The following is an 18,637-nucleotide window of genomic DNA, read 5'->3' as shown; positions in this document are numbered from 1 at the left end:
CCGAGTGCATTCACGATTGGACACGGAATGTGTAAAACTCTCAGCATTGGAAAGCACTCAGAACCTTCTAGATATTTCTTTCCCTGCCCCTCTGCACGTCTTGCCTGCTTTCATGGTGGAGAGACAACCAGGGAGAAGGGACACTTTCCAAGATGGCCTTCATGTTACGTCTTCTCTTCTGGAAAATCCTCAGATTTCTCAGGCCCGGCAGGAAGTTCTAGACCAGTGTTGTCCAAAAGAACGTGTCGCTCTCAGGGAGATGGTGGCCATTGTCTACGCGAGGCTCTTGAGGCTGTGGCCAGGGTGCCTGAATCTTTACTTTTATTTTCCTTTAGTTCATTTAAATATTTAAAAAAAAGTCAATATTTGATTCTGTTGTTGGAAAACCCTTTAGTACATTTGGAACAAGTTGGGGAAATGCGCCTACGTTCTCAATGATCGTTGTAGGAAATCTATATATACGGGTCTAGTGTTTCTGCTGCAGATTTAGCATCTGAGTTGAGACATACTGCATGGCATTTTGAAAGCTTACTGTGAAAAGTACCTCACTAATAATTAATTATTTTTAAATTTATTTAAAAAGTTTTAATTATTTATTCATGAGGAATGCAGAGAGAGAGAGACAGAGACAGAGACACAGGCAGGGAGCCCGATGTGGGACTTGATCCCGGGACTCCAGGACCACACTCTGGGCTGAAGGCGGTGCTAAACCGCTGAGCCACCCAGGGATCCCTCATTAATAATTTTTTAATGTTGAAGTGACATTCTTGGATGCATTGCATTAATTAAAATATACTTAATTTCATCTCTCTCTCTCTTTTTTAAAGATTTTATTTATTTGTTCTTGAGAGACAGAGAGAGAGAGGCAGAGACACAGGCAGAGGGAGAAGCAGGCTCCCTGTAGGGAGCTTGATGTAGGACTCGATCCCAGGACCCCAGGATCACAACCTGAGCCAAAGGCAGATGCTCAACCTCTGAGCCACCCAGACGTCCCCAGAACCGAATAATTCTTTTTTTAAATTTTTAAATTTTTTAAAAAAATTTATTTATGATAGTCACACACACACAGAGAGAAGCAGAGACACAGGCAGAGGGAGAAGCAGGCTCCATGCACCGGGAGCCCGATGTGGGATTCGATCCCGGGTCTCCAGGATCGCGCCCTGGGCCAAAGGCAGGCGCTAAACCGCTGCGCCACCCAGGGATCCCAAACCGAATAATTCTTAATGCACCGTTTGTGTAGATGTTAGTCCTAGTAACCACCTCCTCCAGGAAGCCCTCCTTCCTTGGTCCAGACCAAATCAAATAGCTCGTTTCTATGATCTCTTCTGGCCCGTGAAGCTCTCCTTGAAGGCTTCCTCTTGGTTATATTTTAAGTTGACTTAGGTCGTTGATAGTGACTAACTAGTCCGAGAGATCTAGGAATCCGGATCTGTCCTATTCCCGATGGCACTTCCATACCTGGAACAATGTTGGGCACAGAGCCGATCCTCCTCAGATATTTGCTGAGGGAGTGGACAGGGGAAACGATCTTTAACAGGCTTTCTCTGTGTTGTCACTGCATGAAAACTGTTTCACTGTTTCCTGATTTATGTCACATGCACCCGCTTCTTCCTTAGGCGTGTTTTTGAAAGAACAAAGATGGTAAAACTGGAACATAGCTACAGCATAGACTCGGCAGGTAATCGCAGGGCTGCGAACCTAGTGCCACCACTGAAAGCTCAGCGTGTGTGAGTCGCGATTTGCTTGTCACACAAATGGGTGTGAAAATGCACCTCCTCTGGGGATTATTTTTAGAATTCAGGGAGCCAGAGAGGAGGCCAGCTACTTTACATAGTAAATGCTCAGAAAACACAGTAGCCCCCCCTTATCCACAGGACTCCCCCCCACCCCGCTGCCTGTGGATGTGTGAAACCACGATAGTACTGAGCCCCACATATGCTTTACTTATTTTCTATACACACATACCTACGTTATGTGACTAACGGGTGTGTAGCACACCCAGCGTGGATGGGTCGGACAAAGGGATGATTCACACACCGGGCGAAACAGGATGGCGTGAGATTTCATCACGCTACTCAGAATGGTGGGCAATTCAAAAACTGATGAATTGTTTATTTCAGGGATTTTCCATTTAATATTTTCTGACCGCAGTCAACCGCGGGTAACGGACCCTGGGGATCACAGGGGACTACTGTATTGGCTGTCGCTGGCTCCCCTGCACGCCCTGCTCCCTGTTGTCCTTATCTCCCAGCGTATAGAGGGGGTGATCAGCCACGTGTACCACTCATCAAGAACCTGACGCATTCCTCGGTTTCCCCCCCGCCCCAGAGGCATTAAAAGCCAGCAGAAGGCCCTACATTTTATTTCTGGCACCATTTCTAACATCCTCGGGATATCTTCTGTCCCAACAGTAAATTGCTCTATTGTTTGGACTAATAGGGACACACACAGCTTTAATGAGTTGAGTTAGATTCATGGGAGATTTTTAAAAAAGCAACTCTTTATTGTTCCCTACTATTGCCGTCATTTAATTTTTTATAACGACTTTATGGAGCTGTGATTCAATCCCATACAATTCACCTATTTACAGTTTACGATTCGCTTGGCTCTTACTCCATTTGCTGAGCTGTGCAGCCATCGCCCCAGCCAATGTTGGCACATTTTCATCACTCCAAAGAGAAACCCCGTCTTCGTTAGCTGTCCCTCCTGAATCCCTCCTCTCCAGCCCCTGGGAACCACGAATCTACTTCTGTCTCTGTAGAGTTGCCTGTTCTGGATGTTCGATGTAAATGGAATCATGGTGCATGTGGTCTTTTGGGACTGGGTTTGTTCACTGAGCATCATGCTTTCAGACTCCATCCAGGTCACACATATCAGAACTTCGTTCCCTCTTGGGGTTGAGCCATAGTGCATCATATGGCGATGCCACAGCTTGTTTATCCATTCATTGGTTGATGGACATTGGGCTGTTTCTCCTTTTTGCCTGTTAGTGGATACTGCGCCAGTGGCCATTTGTATACAGGCAGGCACACATCGTTTTATTGCACTCCACTTGATCGTGCTTCGCAGATACTGTGATTTTTTACAAGTTGAAGGTGTGTGGCAAGCCTTTGTCGAGCAAGTCTCTCTGTGTCATTTTTCCAAAGCATTTGCTCACTTTGTGTCTCTGTGTCACATTTGGTAATTCTCATAATATTTCAGACTTTTTTCTATTCTGTTTGGTGATCAGAGATCAGTGATGATGACTCACTGAAAGCTCAGAGGATCATTAGCATTTTTTTTTTTTTGGCAATACACCATTTTTTAATGAAGGGGAGTACATTTTTTTTTTTTTAGTGATAATGCTGTTGCATGCTTACTAAACTTTTTTTACATAGTATACTGTGAATATAACTTTTTTTTCGAGAGAGGATGGGGGAGGGAGGGGCAGAGGGAGAGGGAGAGAGAGAGAATCTTAAGCAGGCTCTACAGCCAGCACAAGTGTAGAGCACAAGCCCCTGATGAGGGGCTTGATCTTACGACCCTGAGATCGTGATCCGAATCGAAATCAAGAGTCAGATGCTTAACCAACTGAGTCACCCACGTGCCCTGAATGTAACTTTTATATGCACTGGGAAGCCAATAAATTCATTTGATGCATTTTATGGAGATATTTGCTTTACTGAGGTAGCCTTGAACCAAACCTACACTATCTTCGAGGTATGCCTGTACAAGTTTCTGTGTGGTTGTGTTTTCATTTCTCTTGAGTATTTATCCAAGAGTGGAATTGCTGGGTCATGTGGTAACTCTTTGCTTAATGGTTTGAAGAATCACCAGACTGTTTTCCATGGCAGCTGCATCATTTTATATTCTTACTGGTAATGTAGGAGGGTTCCAGTTGCTCTGCATCCTTGACAACACTTGTTATTGTCCATCTCTGATTTTAGCCACCCTAGTGGGAGTGAAGTGGTATCTCATTGTGGCTTGGATTTGCATTTCCCTGGTGTCCAATACTTAAATGAACATTCATATCTGGTTTTGCCGTGGCCTGGGGAGGATGGCAGGCAGGTGTTTTTTGCTCCTGGACCAATTTTAGTGTGTGTGTGTGTGTGTGTGTGTGTGTGTATGTTGGCAAGGAGAAGTGGCCTCAGGAGTTTGATTATGATGAATGTTAACTCAAGTTTAAGGGCACAAGGAGAAGGGAAAGCTTCCAGTAGGTATATGGGTGAAAGGAAATCAGAGAAGGGTGTCTGGAGGAGGTGGCATTTGAGTTGGATCTTTTTTTTTTTTTTTAAGATTTTATTTATTTATTCCTGAGAGACAGAGAGAGAGGCAGAGACATAGGCAGAGGGAGAAGCAGGCTCCCTGTAGGGAGCCCAATGTGGGACTTGATCCCAGGACCTCAGGATCACGACTTGAGCTGAAGATAGATGCTCAACCACTGAGCCACCAGGGGCCCCTGAACTGGATTTCGAAGGATGATGGGCTGGGAGCTAAGGCATAAAGGGCTTTGAGAGCCAACAGAGAGCTAGGGCCACCCTGTCCAATACGGTAGGCACCGGTGACATGTGTCTAGTTCCACTTAAATTAACTAAAGTGAAGTTAAATATTCAGTTCCTCAGTCTTATGGGCCACATTTGAAATGCCTGAGAGCCACAAATGGCTGGTGGCCTCTATAGTGGACAACACAGATACAGAACATTTGCGTCAGTGCTGAAAGTTCTGTTGGGCAGCATTGGGCCAGGGCAAGGGTCACCACCCGTTTTTGTAAATAAAGTTTTATTGGGACACACCCACACCCACTCATTCACATACTGTCTCTGGCTGCTTTTGAGCCCCAGTGGCAGAGTGGAGTAGTTTCTGCACGGACCGTGTGACCCCCAAAGGTGAACGTATTTACTATCTCAGCTGGGGAAGTAAAGGCATAGAGCCCTGAGATGATTGTGATACATTTGGGAGACATAAACAACAGCAAGATAGCTGGCATTAATTGAGCACCTACTATGTGCTGGGCACTGCTCGAATGCCTGTGTTACCCCGCTCACTGCTTCTCATAGGTCATGCTCCGAGGGAGGACACGGAGCCTTGGAGTTGTGAGAGTGGTGGGCAGCCTGTTCAGTTGGTGCAGGGGAGTGAGTGGGGGGGGGATCCCCGAAGGCTGGGAGGGAGACATGCAGGGTGATGGGGAGCCAGAGAAGGTGCTGGAGTCTGGGAAGGACTGTCTTTGGGAGATGGGCGTGTAGGGTGTTTGTGCAGGGGAGAGTAGACGCCCTGCGAAGCCCTTGCCACACCCAGGTGACAGGGAACGAGGCTGTGACCCTGTGCCTGGGAGGAGGGCAGGTTGGGAAGAAGAGTCCTTGAGGGAGGAGAATTGACAAAACAAATTCAACTACCCTTGCCCCATTTTGACATGGGCAGCTTTATCCTCATAAAATCATCTCCTTTTTTTTTTTTTAATTTTATTTATTTATTCATGAGAGATGGAGAGAGGCAGAGACAGGCAGAGGGAGAAGCAGGCTCCCCGTGGGGAGCCCGATGTGGAACTTGATGCCAGGACCCCGGGATCATGACCTGAGTCAGAGGTGGACACTCAACCACTGAGCCACCCAGGCTCCCCTCTCTTTGCTTTCTTAATAGTGTGTGTGTTTAAGTATTTTATTTATTTATTTAAAAGATTTTATTTACTTAGAGACACACAGACAGAGGCAGAGACACAGGAGGCAGAGGGAGAAGCAGGCTCCCTGCGGGGAGCCCGACGTGGGACTTGATCCCAGGACCCTGGGATCATGACCTGAGCCAACCACTGAGCCCCCCAGGGCCCATAAAATCATCTCTTGAAGTTCTCCGAAGTTGACTCGCCGGGGTCGGCTCCCCTGCCCCTTCTGCACCTGCTGTGTTACTCAATCCCACATAGTCCTAGTGTCTCCACCACGTCATATTCGACGGGGTGGCTCTAAGGCCGCTAACAGTACCTCCAAAGGACTTACGTGCTTTGCCTTCTGCAAGTGGTGACTTAGGGACAGACCCTCTAGAGAAAACCACGCATCGGGGCTCGCTATGGTGTTTGTGGGGCCCCGGTGTGGAATGGAAACATGGGGCCCCTTGCTCAAAAATGATTAAGGGTTTCAAGATAGATGGAAGAGCCCCGAGCCCCAGGCAGGGCCCTTCTGAGTGGGTCTCGCGACTCAGGTTGCACACCTGCGAAGCTGGCCCTGCCACTACTTCTTCTAACCCATCCGTGGCATGTTTGCTCACCTGTCTTGCTTTCTGCTTGTTTTTCCTTCCAGTGTGTCCTGGCATGGATATCCGGAACAACCTAACGAGGCTGCATGAGCTGGCCAACTGCTCGGTCATTGAAGGACATTTGCAGATACTGTTAATGTTCAAAACGAGGCCCGAGGATTTCCGAGACCTCAGTTTCCCCAAACTCATCATGATCACTGATTACTTGCTGCTCTTCCGGGTCTATGGGCTGGAGAGCCTGAAGGACCTGTTCCCCAACCTCACGGTCATCCGAGGCTCGCGCCTCTTCTTCAACTACGCGCTGGTCATCTTCGAGATGGTCCACCTGAAGGAGCTTGGCCTCTACAGCTTGATGAACATCACCCGGGGCTCCGTCCGCATCGAGAAGAACAATGAGCTCTGCTACCTGGCCACCATCGACTGGTCCCGCATCCTGGATTCTGTGGAGGATAATTATATTGTGCTGAACAAAGACGACAACGAGGAGTGTGGGGACATCTGTCCAGGCACTGCCAAGGGCAAGACCAACTGCCCTGCCACTGTCATCAATGGGCAGTTTGTCGAGCGGTGTTGGACACACAGCCACTGCCAGAAAGGTATGCGGGGGGTGCAGGGCTCTGAGTCGCCTCTCATGCCTTGTTGGTTAGAGAGAAGCTGGAGGCCTTCGTGGGGCCAGGGGGTGGCACCCTTTTTCTGCGGGAGGGGTGGAGGGGCCTCTGATACGAAGCACTTCTGACTTTGCAGGCTGCTTGGTCTCCCATAACGACTCCTCAGCGCCGCCCTTGTGGCAGGAAAGTGGTCTGCGTGGCACATAGACACGTGGGCATGGCTACATTTCAATAAAACTTTATTTACAAGCCAAGCTGGGGGCCAGGTTTTGTCAACTCCTGGGCCGGGCAGTGGAATGTTCCTCTTGCTTGAAAAGGCGGGTAGAGGTGGATGCGTGCGGACTTCGTTGTGGGGAGGGAAAGAAAAAGTTTATTTCTTCTCTGATTATAGAAGTAAGATCGCTCAGGGTAGATGTCTGGGAAAAGAAGTGGGTCAAGGAAGGAAGCACAGCCACGGTCCTTACTCTACCATTAGTGGGGCTACTTCCTTCTAGTGGTTCTCTCGTGTCTTTATTTATTTACTTACCTCTCCCCGTCTTTGGACAGTGAGGTGATTTCCAGTTCTCAAGAGAAGGATGAACATTTTGGGATCAGAGCTTTATCGAGCAGTTGTTTCTTTAGGCCTTGCTCCTCCAGAAGTGAAATTTCTGGGCCAGAGGCTCTGGATGCCAGTTGCCAAATGACTTTGCGGAAATGTCGTGTTGACGGGCGCTCCTCCTAGCATTGGCCGACAGGGAACACCTTGGCCGGCTCTGAGTGTTGTTTGAAACCTCTTTCATAATTTATTGGAGGGAGGGGCCGAGGTGTTGTCATTGTTTGTATTTGCATTTCTTTGATTGCTATTGGGGTTGAGCCTTTTAAAACATGTTTATCATTTGGGTTTTCTCTTCCTGTTCATATGTTTTGTCCAGTTATCTTTTAGTAGGTTAGTGGTTTTCGAAATCCTAGTCAATGCGTGGTTTTCATAGATGAAAGCCATTGACCCTCTGCCAATTGTATTTTCAGACATTTTTGTTCAGTGGTGAAAACGCTCTGGATGTCAGTTGCCAGAGAAGCTTCAAATGTTTATGGAGTCTGGAGCTGGATCTCTGCGTGCCTCTCATGTTACTTTATGTTTAGAAAGTCCTTTTCCATCTGTAAAATGAATGTTTTTTTTCTCTTTTTTCCAAATTTCCTATTTTAATTTTAATTATCATTAAGAAAAAATTCATCTGGGATTTTGGGATCTATGTGCATGATTCAAAAGGATGTCCCTTTCCCCCAAAATAATTTGCTGGGGTCTCACTGCTGTTTATTGCAGAAATTTATTGCTTTGTCTTTGATTTGGGGTCTCTTTCTGGATGTCCATAAATATGTTCCCTGCACCAAGGCTGCTCCTGTTCTAATCAGTGTACTTTTATAATGTTTTCATAACCAGGGAGACATGTTCCAAACACACACCCGTTACTTTTTTATTGTTTTGACTCTTTCATACATCATGAAATTCCCTGGGAGGAGTTAGTGAACATGAGACCGAGGTGGGAGAAAGTGAGTGGGGGTGCTTAATGGTTGTATCACTAAAGATACAAGGGAAGGGACAAAGGAGGGTCTTCTCCCCTGAGCCCAAAGCTATTGGGAAGCCACAGAAGGTGAGTCCTGAGTACAATCCACAGAATTGTCAGTGAGAAGCCATCTGAGCCTTGGGGAGGAGCCCCTCTGAGGCCCAGGTGTTGGGTTGTGGGGTAACAGAAGGTGAGAGTGAAAGCCACACCTCTTCTGAAAGGTTGGGCGGGGAAGGGAAAGAGAGCCTCGTTGTCTGAGGATGGAGGAGGGTACGATGATTATTATATTGTGGAGCAATCTTGGAGACGTTGGCAGGTCAGGGACAGAGAGAGTCGAAATCACAAAGTTGGGGCAAAGTCTCAGAGAAGTCGAGTGACTACTTGTGGGTTTGGAATTTTGTAGAACAGGCAAGCTTCTGACGCGTGGGTGGGCAGCAGGTACGGGTGGATGAACTGGGAGCCATGGATTTGGGGGGGGGGGTTGGCATTCACGATGGTGAGGGGAGAAGGGGATGTTCAGGATCTATGTCACAAGGGCACACGGCTGCAAGGGGAGCACTGTTATCCTCATTTTAGAGACCAGAGGGGTTCCTTAACTTCCCTAAGGCCACACAGCTAATAAAAGACAGCTGGGGTTCGGGCCAAGGCCGAGACACAAAAAAGACAAGGGTTGGGGGAGGGGGAAGGCTGTCCCCTCGGTTTAGAAATGGCTGAGCCACTTGTAGTTGGGGCACCAGGGAAATAGGGAACATGCTTTTATTATTCCAATGCTGAGGTCTCCAAATTTAGGTCTCTTGTTTGAAATGCTCCGGGCTCTTGTGTCTTGAGATATAATTTAAGACATTCCTCTGTGGATTTATTTCTGTACACATTTTCGTCAAAATATCCAGAATGGTATTATCTGCAGAAATGTCCCTGATGTGAGCAGTTTTGTTTTTTTTGTTTTTTTGTTTTTTGTTTTTTGTTTTTTTTTTTTTTGCTTTTTTTTTTCTTTTCCTAATCTCTTGCTTTTGAGAACAGCCTTGTTTTTTTCTGCTTTGGAAATGGGGGCTTTGTCATGGGGGAGGGTGTGGCTCTGCACATATTGCTGTGACCACCTGCTGAGGTACGTGGCTCCTGGCATCTGGCCTTGCTGTCAGCTGCTCCGGGTGCGTGATCAGAGCTGAGGACCCTTCGGCGAAGCATCGTCCTCTCCTAGTAACAGATGTTGAAATGATTGTTCTTGGAACCCGTGCCCCTGGCCTTTTCTTTTTCCCCTTAATTCCTTTTATTGCGGTAAAATGCAAATAATATAAAATTCACCATTTTAAGTTTTCTTCTTATTCTTTTTTAAAGATTTGGGATTTTTATTTCTTATGATTTTTTTTTTAAAGTAAGCTCTCTACCCAATGCGGGCCTCAAACTCACAAACCCGAGATCAAGTGTCACGCGCATGCACTATCATCTCAGCCAGCCTGGTGTGGGCCCATCCTAAATATTTTTAGGTGCACAATTTAGTGGCATTAAATATACTCACACTGTCGTGCAAGCATCCCCACCATCCATCTCCAGACGTTCTCATCTCCCCACATGGAGACTCTGTCCCCATGAAACACTGACTTTCCACTCCCTCCCCTACCCTGGCTCCCACCGTCTACTTCCTGTCTGTATGGATGGGGCTCCTCTCGGGACTCAAAGAAGTGGAATCCTATAGTGTCTGGACTCCTGCCATTGGCTTATTTCACTGAGTATGTCTTCCAGGTTCATCCACGTTGTGTGTGTGCATTGAACTTCATTTTTCAGGCTCAATGATCTTCCATTGTGTGGTTGGACCACATTTATTTATCATTATCCATAGATGGGCTTCCACATTTTAGCTACTGTGAGTAAGGTTGCTGCAAACGTGGGTGTATGTCTCTGGCTTTTTATTATTTATTTATTTTGATATTTATTTATTCATGAGAGACACACAGAGAGAGGCAGAGACACAGGCAGAGAGAGAAGCAGGCTCCCTTTGAAGAGCCCGATGCGGGACTCGATCCCAGGACCCTGAGATCACGACCTGAGCCGAAGGCAGATGATCAACCACTGAACCACCCAGGTGCCCCCATCTCTGGCTTTTTAAATGCTTATGCTTCCTTGCTGCCCTGGCCTTTGAAGGCTTATCTAATGTCCGGTGAGACTCGAACACAAAACAGACCAAAATGAGCCTTTTGAGGATGCTCCCCCCTCTCAGGAGACAGCCCCGTGGCCAGTGAAAAACTATCCATCAACTCGTTTAGTTCTCTAGAGCCCCCTCAAATGCTTCCCGGAACGTCGAGAGCCGTTGTCTTTTTCTTGCCTGATTGTCAGGCTCTGGAGGCTTTTAGGGTCGGGGCCAGTGCTTGGGATGACGGTGTCAGATTGTTCTCTGGACCCGGTTTATGCATTCTCCACAGTGTCCCTTCTTCATCCTGTTCTCAACGATGCTTTAAGCAGAGAAAACAAAGCAAGGCTAAAGGAAGGCCAAGGTAATGAAAGGGAAAAAATATCATCGTGATGTGGGGTTTGAAGTGCTTCTTCTCCATCACCCTGCCCGCGGGTTTGGGGCGCAGATTCCAGGGGAGGCCAAGTGCGACAGGCCTTGGATGGGCAGGGTGGAGATGCAGGACTCGACCCCAGCAGCCTGGGACCACCACCTGAGCCGAAGGCGGATGCCTAACCACCTGCGCCACCCAGGCTCCCCTGGTGGCTAATATTGCCATGGACTATGTGACAAGGCACACTTGCCGGGAGGGTTCTAGGCGAGGGCTCTCTGTGGGTGGGAGCATGGGTCGAAGCCCCAAATTTGCCTTTGGGCCTTAGAATATCTCCCTTTCCCCAAATCACTGTGTCATTAAGACCCCGAAGGTTGGCCTCGCCAACCCTTTTTCAGAACTGCCTGGAGACCTGTTTTGCTCCTCACTGGTCATGAGCCAGGTCAAGCCTCTGTCTCCTGATCCAAAAGATGGGGACAATTATGGGACCTGCTTGTCAGAGTTGTGGTTTGGGAATAGGTGAGTTGGTACAGGGGGTGCATTGAACCCAGCACCTGGCACTCTGCGAGTGTTCTAGAAGCTTCCTGGGGGGCGCCATGGGTCCTCTACCCTTCTGAGCAGACCAGCCGCTGGGTGAATACTTGCCAGGGGTTGGCTCCAGTTCTGACTTGGGGCTTAGGGCAAGCAGAGGAGAGCGCCCTGTATGACCTGCCCACGAGGGGTGTTGGACCAACAGCCCAAGGGGAAGACCCCTCTGCCCACCTGGTGTCTTCACATGCTCCAGACCTCCAGCTCTGGGCTGTTGGGGGCATCAGAAGCCACAGAGCTTGCTTGACCAGCTGCCCTAGCCAAACCTACTGGCATTTTTTTTTCTGGGAGGCCACCCCAGCTGCTTGCTGCCAGTCAGAGGAGTGGGTGAGGCTGGGACATGCAGGGTGCCAGGAAACTGGCCGCGATGCCACATATGACATGGGCGGGAGTGGAGGAACAGGCAGTGGAGGGAGGCAGGTCTCTCCTCCCTGGGTTTGATACATCTTTGTTTCAGGTTCTCTGAACACTGGGGAGCCCTATTTAGATTAAATATAGAATATTTAATTCTGCCTTTGACTTTTAAAAAAAATTATTTATTCATGAGAGACACAGAGAGAGAGGCAGAGACACAGGCAGAGGGAGAAGCAGGTTCCCTGCGGGGAGCCCAATGTAGGACTCGATCCCGGGACCCCGGGATCATGCCCTGAGCCAAAGGGAGATGCTCAACCACTGAACCACCCGGGTGCCCTTGCCTTTGACATTTTAATAATCAGAATCTTCTTGGTCACAAACGACTTATTTTGTGGCAGGCACTGCTCTAAGTGCTTTGCTTGTAACACTGCGTTGAGTCCTCCTCTAATTGCTTCTCACAGACGAGGCCACGGAGGCCCCCAGAGGATAAGCCACTTGCCCCCGATCTTGTGGCTAGTGAACAGTACAGATGGGATTCCAACTGGAAACCCAGGCGTTCAAGCTCAGAATTTGAGCTCTTCACCACGAGGCTCTCCTGCACCCAAGGTGGAGATTTGGGGAAGTACAGAAGACAAAGGAATAGAGGGGAGGGGGAAATCCCCTAGAATTTTCGCTGCCAACATTCTGGCTGCTCCTCCCTCCCTCCCTCCCTTCCAAATTTATTTATTTGTGAGAGACCCAGAGGGAGAGGGAGAGGGAGAGGGAGAAGCAGGCTCCCTGCAGGGAGCCTGATTCAGGACTCGATCCCAGGACCCTGGGGTTAGGCCCTGAGCCTAAGGCTCAACCACTGAGCCACCCAGGTGCCCCTGGCTGCCTTTTCTTATAGCTTTTTTCATCCTGCCTTAAGTTAGCTGCCTCCTCCCTCAGGCTAAGATTTCTTGAAGACAGCGACGGTGGCTCTCCTTGCTGTGTCCCAGCACCCGTCATATAGATAAGCAATGGTATCTTTGACCACTCAGTCCCAGCTGATATTTATTGAGCACCTGCTAAGCGGTAGGCATTCGACTATCGCTGCCTCATGGAATCCTCACCACAGCCAGCCTGCGAGAGGATGGGATTCCCATTTTACAGAAGGGGACACTGAGGCTAGAGCGGTAAGTAAGAGACTTACTCCTGGACACTTTGCTGGGGAATGGTTTGACCTCAGCCTTGTCTGGTGTCCTTGCCTGGAGGTCAGCAAACTGATCCGTGGGCCAAATCTGACCCATCAGTGATTTATGTGTGGCCCATGAGCTAAGAACGCTTTTTATATTTTACAAAGTTGTGTGTGGGTGTATGTGTGTGTGGAAATCTAAAGGATAATATTTTACGAAGGGTGAAAAATGCTGTGAAATTCACATTTCAGTGTCCCAAAATACAGGTTCATTGGAACATGGCCAGGCTCGCTCTTATATTCATTTACATAATGCCTGTGGCTACTTTAGTGCCATGAATAGTTGCAACGGAGACTGTATGGCTCTTTACAGAAAAAATTGTGCCCACCTTTGTTCTTGGCTACATACCTTATAAAGATGGGGTAGAGGCTGTTGTCGTTGGAAATTGGGAGCATCCTTGCATCCGGCCGACACGGTATTCCTGCCCCTTGCTGGCACTGAGGGGAGGGGACTGTGAGGCATGGGGTGCTGTCCTCACCTTACTTTACATCAGGAGTTCTTGTTTTGGTTGGGGAGTCAAAAGGCAGGAGTGAGTTACCCACTCAAAGCAGCCCAGCTGGCAGGAGACGTCACAAGGCAGGCAGGCCACCCAGCCCCCTTTCCTGTTCCCCTCCAAGTGAGTCATCGGATTGGTGGTTCTAGATACGTCTGGAGCCAGAGCACCTGGAAATCACGATGTTCTCTAGATAATATCGTTGCAGAATATTGATAAATTAAATTCCTTTGTGGCTGTGTCACTGTAGTCTCTGCAGAAAACAGGAAAGTCTAACTTGTGCACATGGGCATTGAATAATAATGATAATGATAATGATAATAATAAAATATGGTGGATTGTGTAGCATAATGGGCCATTTGAATTTTTGATCCATATTCCTTTTTGTTTTGTTGACAGTCTTTTTAAAAATCTAGGAGAGGATTAAAAGCACCGAACTGAAAAAAAAAAAAAATCCAGGGTCATTGTAATTTCCTTATCATGGAGATGACTGGAATTTTTAAAATGAACTTCTGGCTTTGGGGATGACTGGATTTTATATAGCAGGAAGGAGCAAGTGCTCCCGGTTCTCCCCAGGGTTGAAGACAAGTCACCATTGGCATTTGTGGAAGGTTGGAGTGGTTTGGTTCCACTGGCAAGTGATGCTTAGAAAGAGGGTAAGAAGGAAGGGTGCTGGGCACCTGGGTGGCTCCGTGTGGTTGAGCGTCTGCTTTTAGCTCAGGTCGTGGTCCTGGGGTCCCGGGATTGAGTCCCATATTGGGCTCCCCACAGGGAGCCTGCTTCTCCCTCTGTGTCTCTCATGAATAAATAAATAAAATCTTAAAAAAAAAAAAAAAAGGAGGAAGGGTGTTCCAGATGGGTTGAATGGCAATGACAAAAAACATAGATGCCTTTTGTGGGCAAGATTAAGGAGGCTGCCTCATGCTGTGCAGAGGCTCAGACCATCCCATGCTCTGGATGCCAGATGTTTTCCTGTGGCTCGAGGGAGAGGTCTTGAAGGTTACATTGGGGCTGTGTTCAGGATGGCCTGTTTCACTGATAGTGAGTAAACAGCTGTGCCAAACCAGGCATGTTGCTGGGACCTCAGAGTCCTTGCTGAGTTGGGGAAGAAGTCAAGGATGTCACTATAAAGTTATAAGCTAGGTAGGCAGAAAGTGTTTTGGGAGGCTGGAGCATACACTGAAGGAAGGTAGACCAGTTGACCGCATTGAAATCTTTAGTAGTGAAGATTCAGATCAAGTTTGAACGAGTGCCCGGCTTCCTGGAGGGGGCTTAGGGGATTCCAATGAACTATTTTATCGCATAGAGAAGTAAATTGGCCCAATCTTTTTTTTTTTTTAAGATTTTATTTATTTATTCATGAGAAACACACACAGAGAGAGGCAGAGACACAGGCAGAGAGAAAGAGGGAGAACCAGGCTCCATGCAGGGAGCCCGACGTGGGACTCAATCCCGGGTCTCCAGGATCAGGTCCTGGGCTGAAGGCCGTGCTAAACCACTGAGCCACCTGGGCTGCCCTGGCCCAATCTTTTGGAAGAAGGTGGTGTAGAGTTAAATACATAATTATGGAAAGGTGGCCGTCTGGTAACTTGGTAACTGGTCTGACAAGTTTTTCTTTTATTCCCTCCTCCTTGACGAAATTCATTGACCAGTTATTTCCCACCGTGTCACCAGACCCTTTGTCAGGATTAAAATCTGTTCTTTGTGACTGAACACCTGAAATGTCCCCAGGGAGTTCCCGGGGACCTCAGGTCATATGGGGCTCAGAAGCCAGCACCATGCAGTTGTCCTTGTATCCACACATCTGTCCCTGATAGAACATTCCCTTTCCCAGTGAAGAGTTTCAAAATTGTATCCCCTCTCTCCTCTCCTGCCCCCCATTCTTCCTCTCTCCCTTCTCTCTCAGGCTTGGAGGGTGTCTGTGCTAGCTCAGGCTTAGAGATAAATACTGTTAAATAGGATACAAAAAAAAAATTACTTTCCTCTGGGGCCCCATTGTTTGTCATGTGTGGGGCCATATGAGTGGCAGCCATTGGGCTAATTTCCTTCAATTCTGGGTTTGGGAAGTGACCCAAGATCTCCCAAGCCAGCCTTAAGCCCCAGACACGGGACAGAGAGGCATGGGATGAAGCGTGGATCAAATGGCGCTGGGGGGGCATCTGGTAGATAAAAGCCCACAGTCGTCAAGTGCCTGGAGGGTTTGGGGTACAGGGTCCTTTGAGCTTTTTATTAGAGAAGTTTCTTTGCTGCTTCTTTTTTTTTTTTTTTTTTTTGTTTCATCAGGTTGGGTCTTGGGTCTTGAATGACCTCCCCAGGCTTGCGGGCTGCTGTCTAGTGAGGGAGGCTCCTTGATGAGCTTTTTCTAGAGTGTTTCCAAGTTCTTGCCTATAAGAAACTGTTATGCTTGGAAGATGTGATAAGGACCGGGTTTCAAGTACTCACACCAAGTCACACTGGCACAGAGTGTGCACAGCCCCAGTGTTGCTTATTGACCGCCTGCAACGCTTGTCCCTGGGCAAATGGATTCCTGCCACAGCTACCTTATTAGTGGTGTGGAGGTTAAAGGTTTTCACCTTTGCAAAAAAACTGCTGGCTCTCACAGCAGGAGATACGGAAAAGCAAGACAGGCTTGATCCGAAGCATTCAAGATTTCTCTTCTTTAAAGAACAATTTTTTTATTATGGTAAAATGCACGTTAATGCATTTTAAAAACTGTTAGATTTACAGTTAGTGACATTTGGTACATTCGCGGTGCTGTGTGACCATCACCGCTTTATACTTTTCATCATTGGACAAAGGAGCTGTGTCTGTTAACAGTCTGTTTTCAATCTGTTAGAAAGAATTACTAAATGATCCATCAGTTCCACTTCTAGATGTATCCCCCCATCCCTTCCCCAGCCCCCACTAATCTGCTTTCTGTCTCTGTGGGCTCACCTATTCTGGATGTTTCAGTATGAATGGAATCATGTGCTATGTGGCTTTTTTATGTCTTCTTCTTCTTTTTTTTTTTTTTTAAGATTTTATTTATTTATTCATGAGAGACACAGAGAGAGGCAGAGACATAGGCAGAGGGAGAAGCAGGCTCCCCGCGGGGAACCCGATATGGGACTCGATCCCTGGACTGGGATCATGCCCTGAGCCAAAAGCAGATGCTCAACTCCTGTGCCACCCCGGTGTCCCTATGTCTTACTTCTTTCACTAGGAGTAAGCTAGTGGTTTTGTGGTTCACCCACGTTGTAGCATATATCAGGACCCCATTCCTTTTCTTGCTGAATAATATTCCATTGCCTGGATATGCCAGTCTTGTGTCTCCATCTACCAACAGATGAACATTTGAGGTGTTTCCACCTTTTGGCTCTTGTGAGTGGTTTTGCTACAAACATTCATTTGTGTACAAGCTTTTGTTTGAATACTTATTTTCAATTCTCCTGGAGGGTATATATCTGGGAATGGAATCGCTGGGTCAATTAGTAATTCTGTCTAACAGATTAAATCAAGATTCATTTATTTCTTTTTTAAAAATATTTTATTTATTTATTTATTCATGAGAGACAGAGAGAGAGGCAGAGACACAGGCAGAGGGAGAAGCAGTCTCCATGCAGGAAGCCTGATGTGGGTCTCGATCCCGGGACTTCAGGATCACACCCTGGGCCAAAGGTAGGCACTAAACCGCTGAGCCACCCAGGGATTCCCCCCCCCTTTTTAAAATAATTATCAAAGAAGACACAGATTCAGAAAACCAAATAAAGTGAATGTATGGCCTAATGGCTGCTCCTTCCCTTTGGGCAAGGCTGTGGCTCTTTGATAATTTATATATTTTTTTAAAGTCTGAAAATTCTTTTCTGTAGTAAAATGGTATTCATTGGTCTCTCTGTTTTTAATGTATAATAAACAAGGGACAGACTGAACTTGGTGATGAAACTTTGTGTTCTTTATGAAGGCAACTTTTGCTAAGAAAATTATTTTTATAAGTGAGCGAGGTATGAAGGTTATTTGCAAAGGACTTTTACAAGGGCAAGGGGAAAAAAAGCCCCAAGAAGTTGATCTTAGGGCTCGTGGTTCTATGGAAGACAGAGTGGATAAGACCTTGAAACACATGCCAGAGGGAAGACAACAGATAAATCTGAGAAAGGAGAGATGTTCCAAATGGGGATGAATTGGGTTTTTTAAAGATTTTATTTATTCATGAGAGACACAGAGAGAGTGGCAGAAACATAGGCAGAGGGAGAAGCAGGTTCCCTGCAGGGAGCCCAATGTGGGACTCCATCCTGGGACCCCAGGATCATGACCTGAGCTAAAGGGAAACATAACTGCTGAGCCACCCAGGTGTTCCCCACATGGGGATGAATTTGATGAAGAAAAAAAGTTGAATTGTCTTAAAGATGCCCATGTGGGGGCACCTGGGTGGCTCAGTCAGTTTAGTGTCTGGCTCTTGATTTTGGCTCCGGTCATGATCTCAAGGGTGTGGGATGGAGCCTGCTTAAGACTCTCTCTCCCGGGGTGCTTGGGTGGCTCAGTGGGTTAAGCGTCTACCTTTGGCTCAGATCGTGATCTCAGGGTCCTGGGATCGAGCTCTGCATTGGGCTCCCTGCTCAGCGGGGAGTCTACTTGTCCCTCTGTCCCCCACCCTTGCTGCTAATGTGCTCTCTTTATCTCTCAAATAAAGAAATGAAATCTTAAAAAAAAAAAAAAAGCATTTAACTCTTGGTTTTTGCTCAGGTCGTGATCTCAGGGTTCTGGGATGGAGCCTCACATCAGGCTCCATGCTCAGCACGGAGCCTGCTTAAGATTCTTTCTCCCTCTGCCTCTCCTGTTCATGTTCTCTCTCTCTCAAATAAATAAATCTTTTTAAAAAAATTCTCTTTCTTTCTCTGTCCCTCCCTGTGCTCCTGCCTGCACTCTCTCTCTCTTTCTCTCTTTAAAAAAAAAAAAAAAAAAAAAAGCCCCATGTGGTTTAGAGGAGGGTATAATTCTTCACAGACTTTTTTTTTTTTTTCCACAGTTTTGAAAGGATGCCTTTGAAAGACAGCCACACAAGTCCAGTGCACTGCTTGACTTGATTTGGGGACTTCTGGCCATGGGGAGTTTACAAGTCTCTCACGTTGAGGGTGGCAAATAGCAA

The 18,637-nt window shown here is 47.3% G+C and overlaps 1 protein-coding gene across 2 annotated transcripts in view; it reads left to right on the top strand.

Moving 5' to 3' along the window:
- INSR (insulin receptor) overlaps positions 1-18,637 on the top strand; it is a 135,257-nt gene that overhangs the window by 10,289 nt on the left and 106,331 nt on the right. For both annotated transcript variants that reach the window (XM_038567407.1, XM_038567406.1), the window contains exon 2: positions 6,267-6,818. In XM_038567407.1, coding sequence (XP_038423335.1) covers positions 6,278-6,818 — 541 coding nt within the window. In that variant the 5' untranslated portion in view covers positions 6,267-6,277. The remainder of the gene's footprint in view (positions 1-6,266; positions 6,819-18,637) is intronic.

Source organism: Canis lupus, chromosome 20 (assembly GCF_011100685.1).
Source record: "Canis lupus familiaris isolate Mischka breed German Shepherd chromosome 20, alternate assembly UU_Cfam_GSD_1.0, whole genome shotgun sequence".
Lineage (NCBI taxonomy): Eukaryota > Metazoa > Chordata > Mammalia > Carnivora > Canidae > Canis > Canis lupus.
Note: the sequence above shows the minus strand (reverse complement) of the source record. Positions and strands in the feature narration are given on the sequence as shown.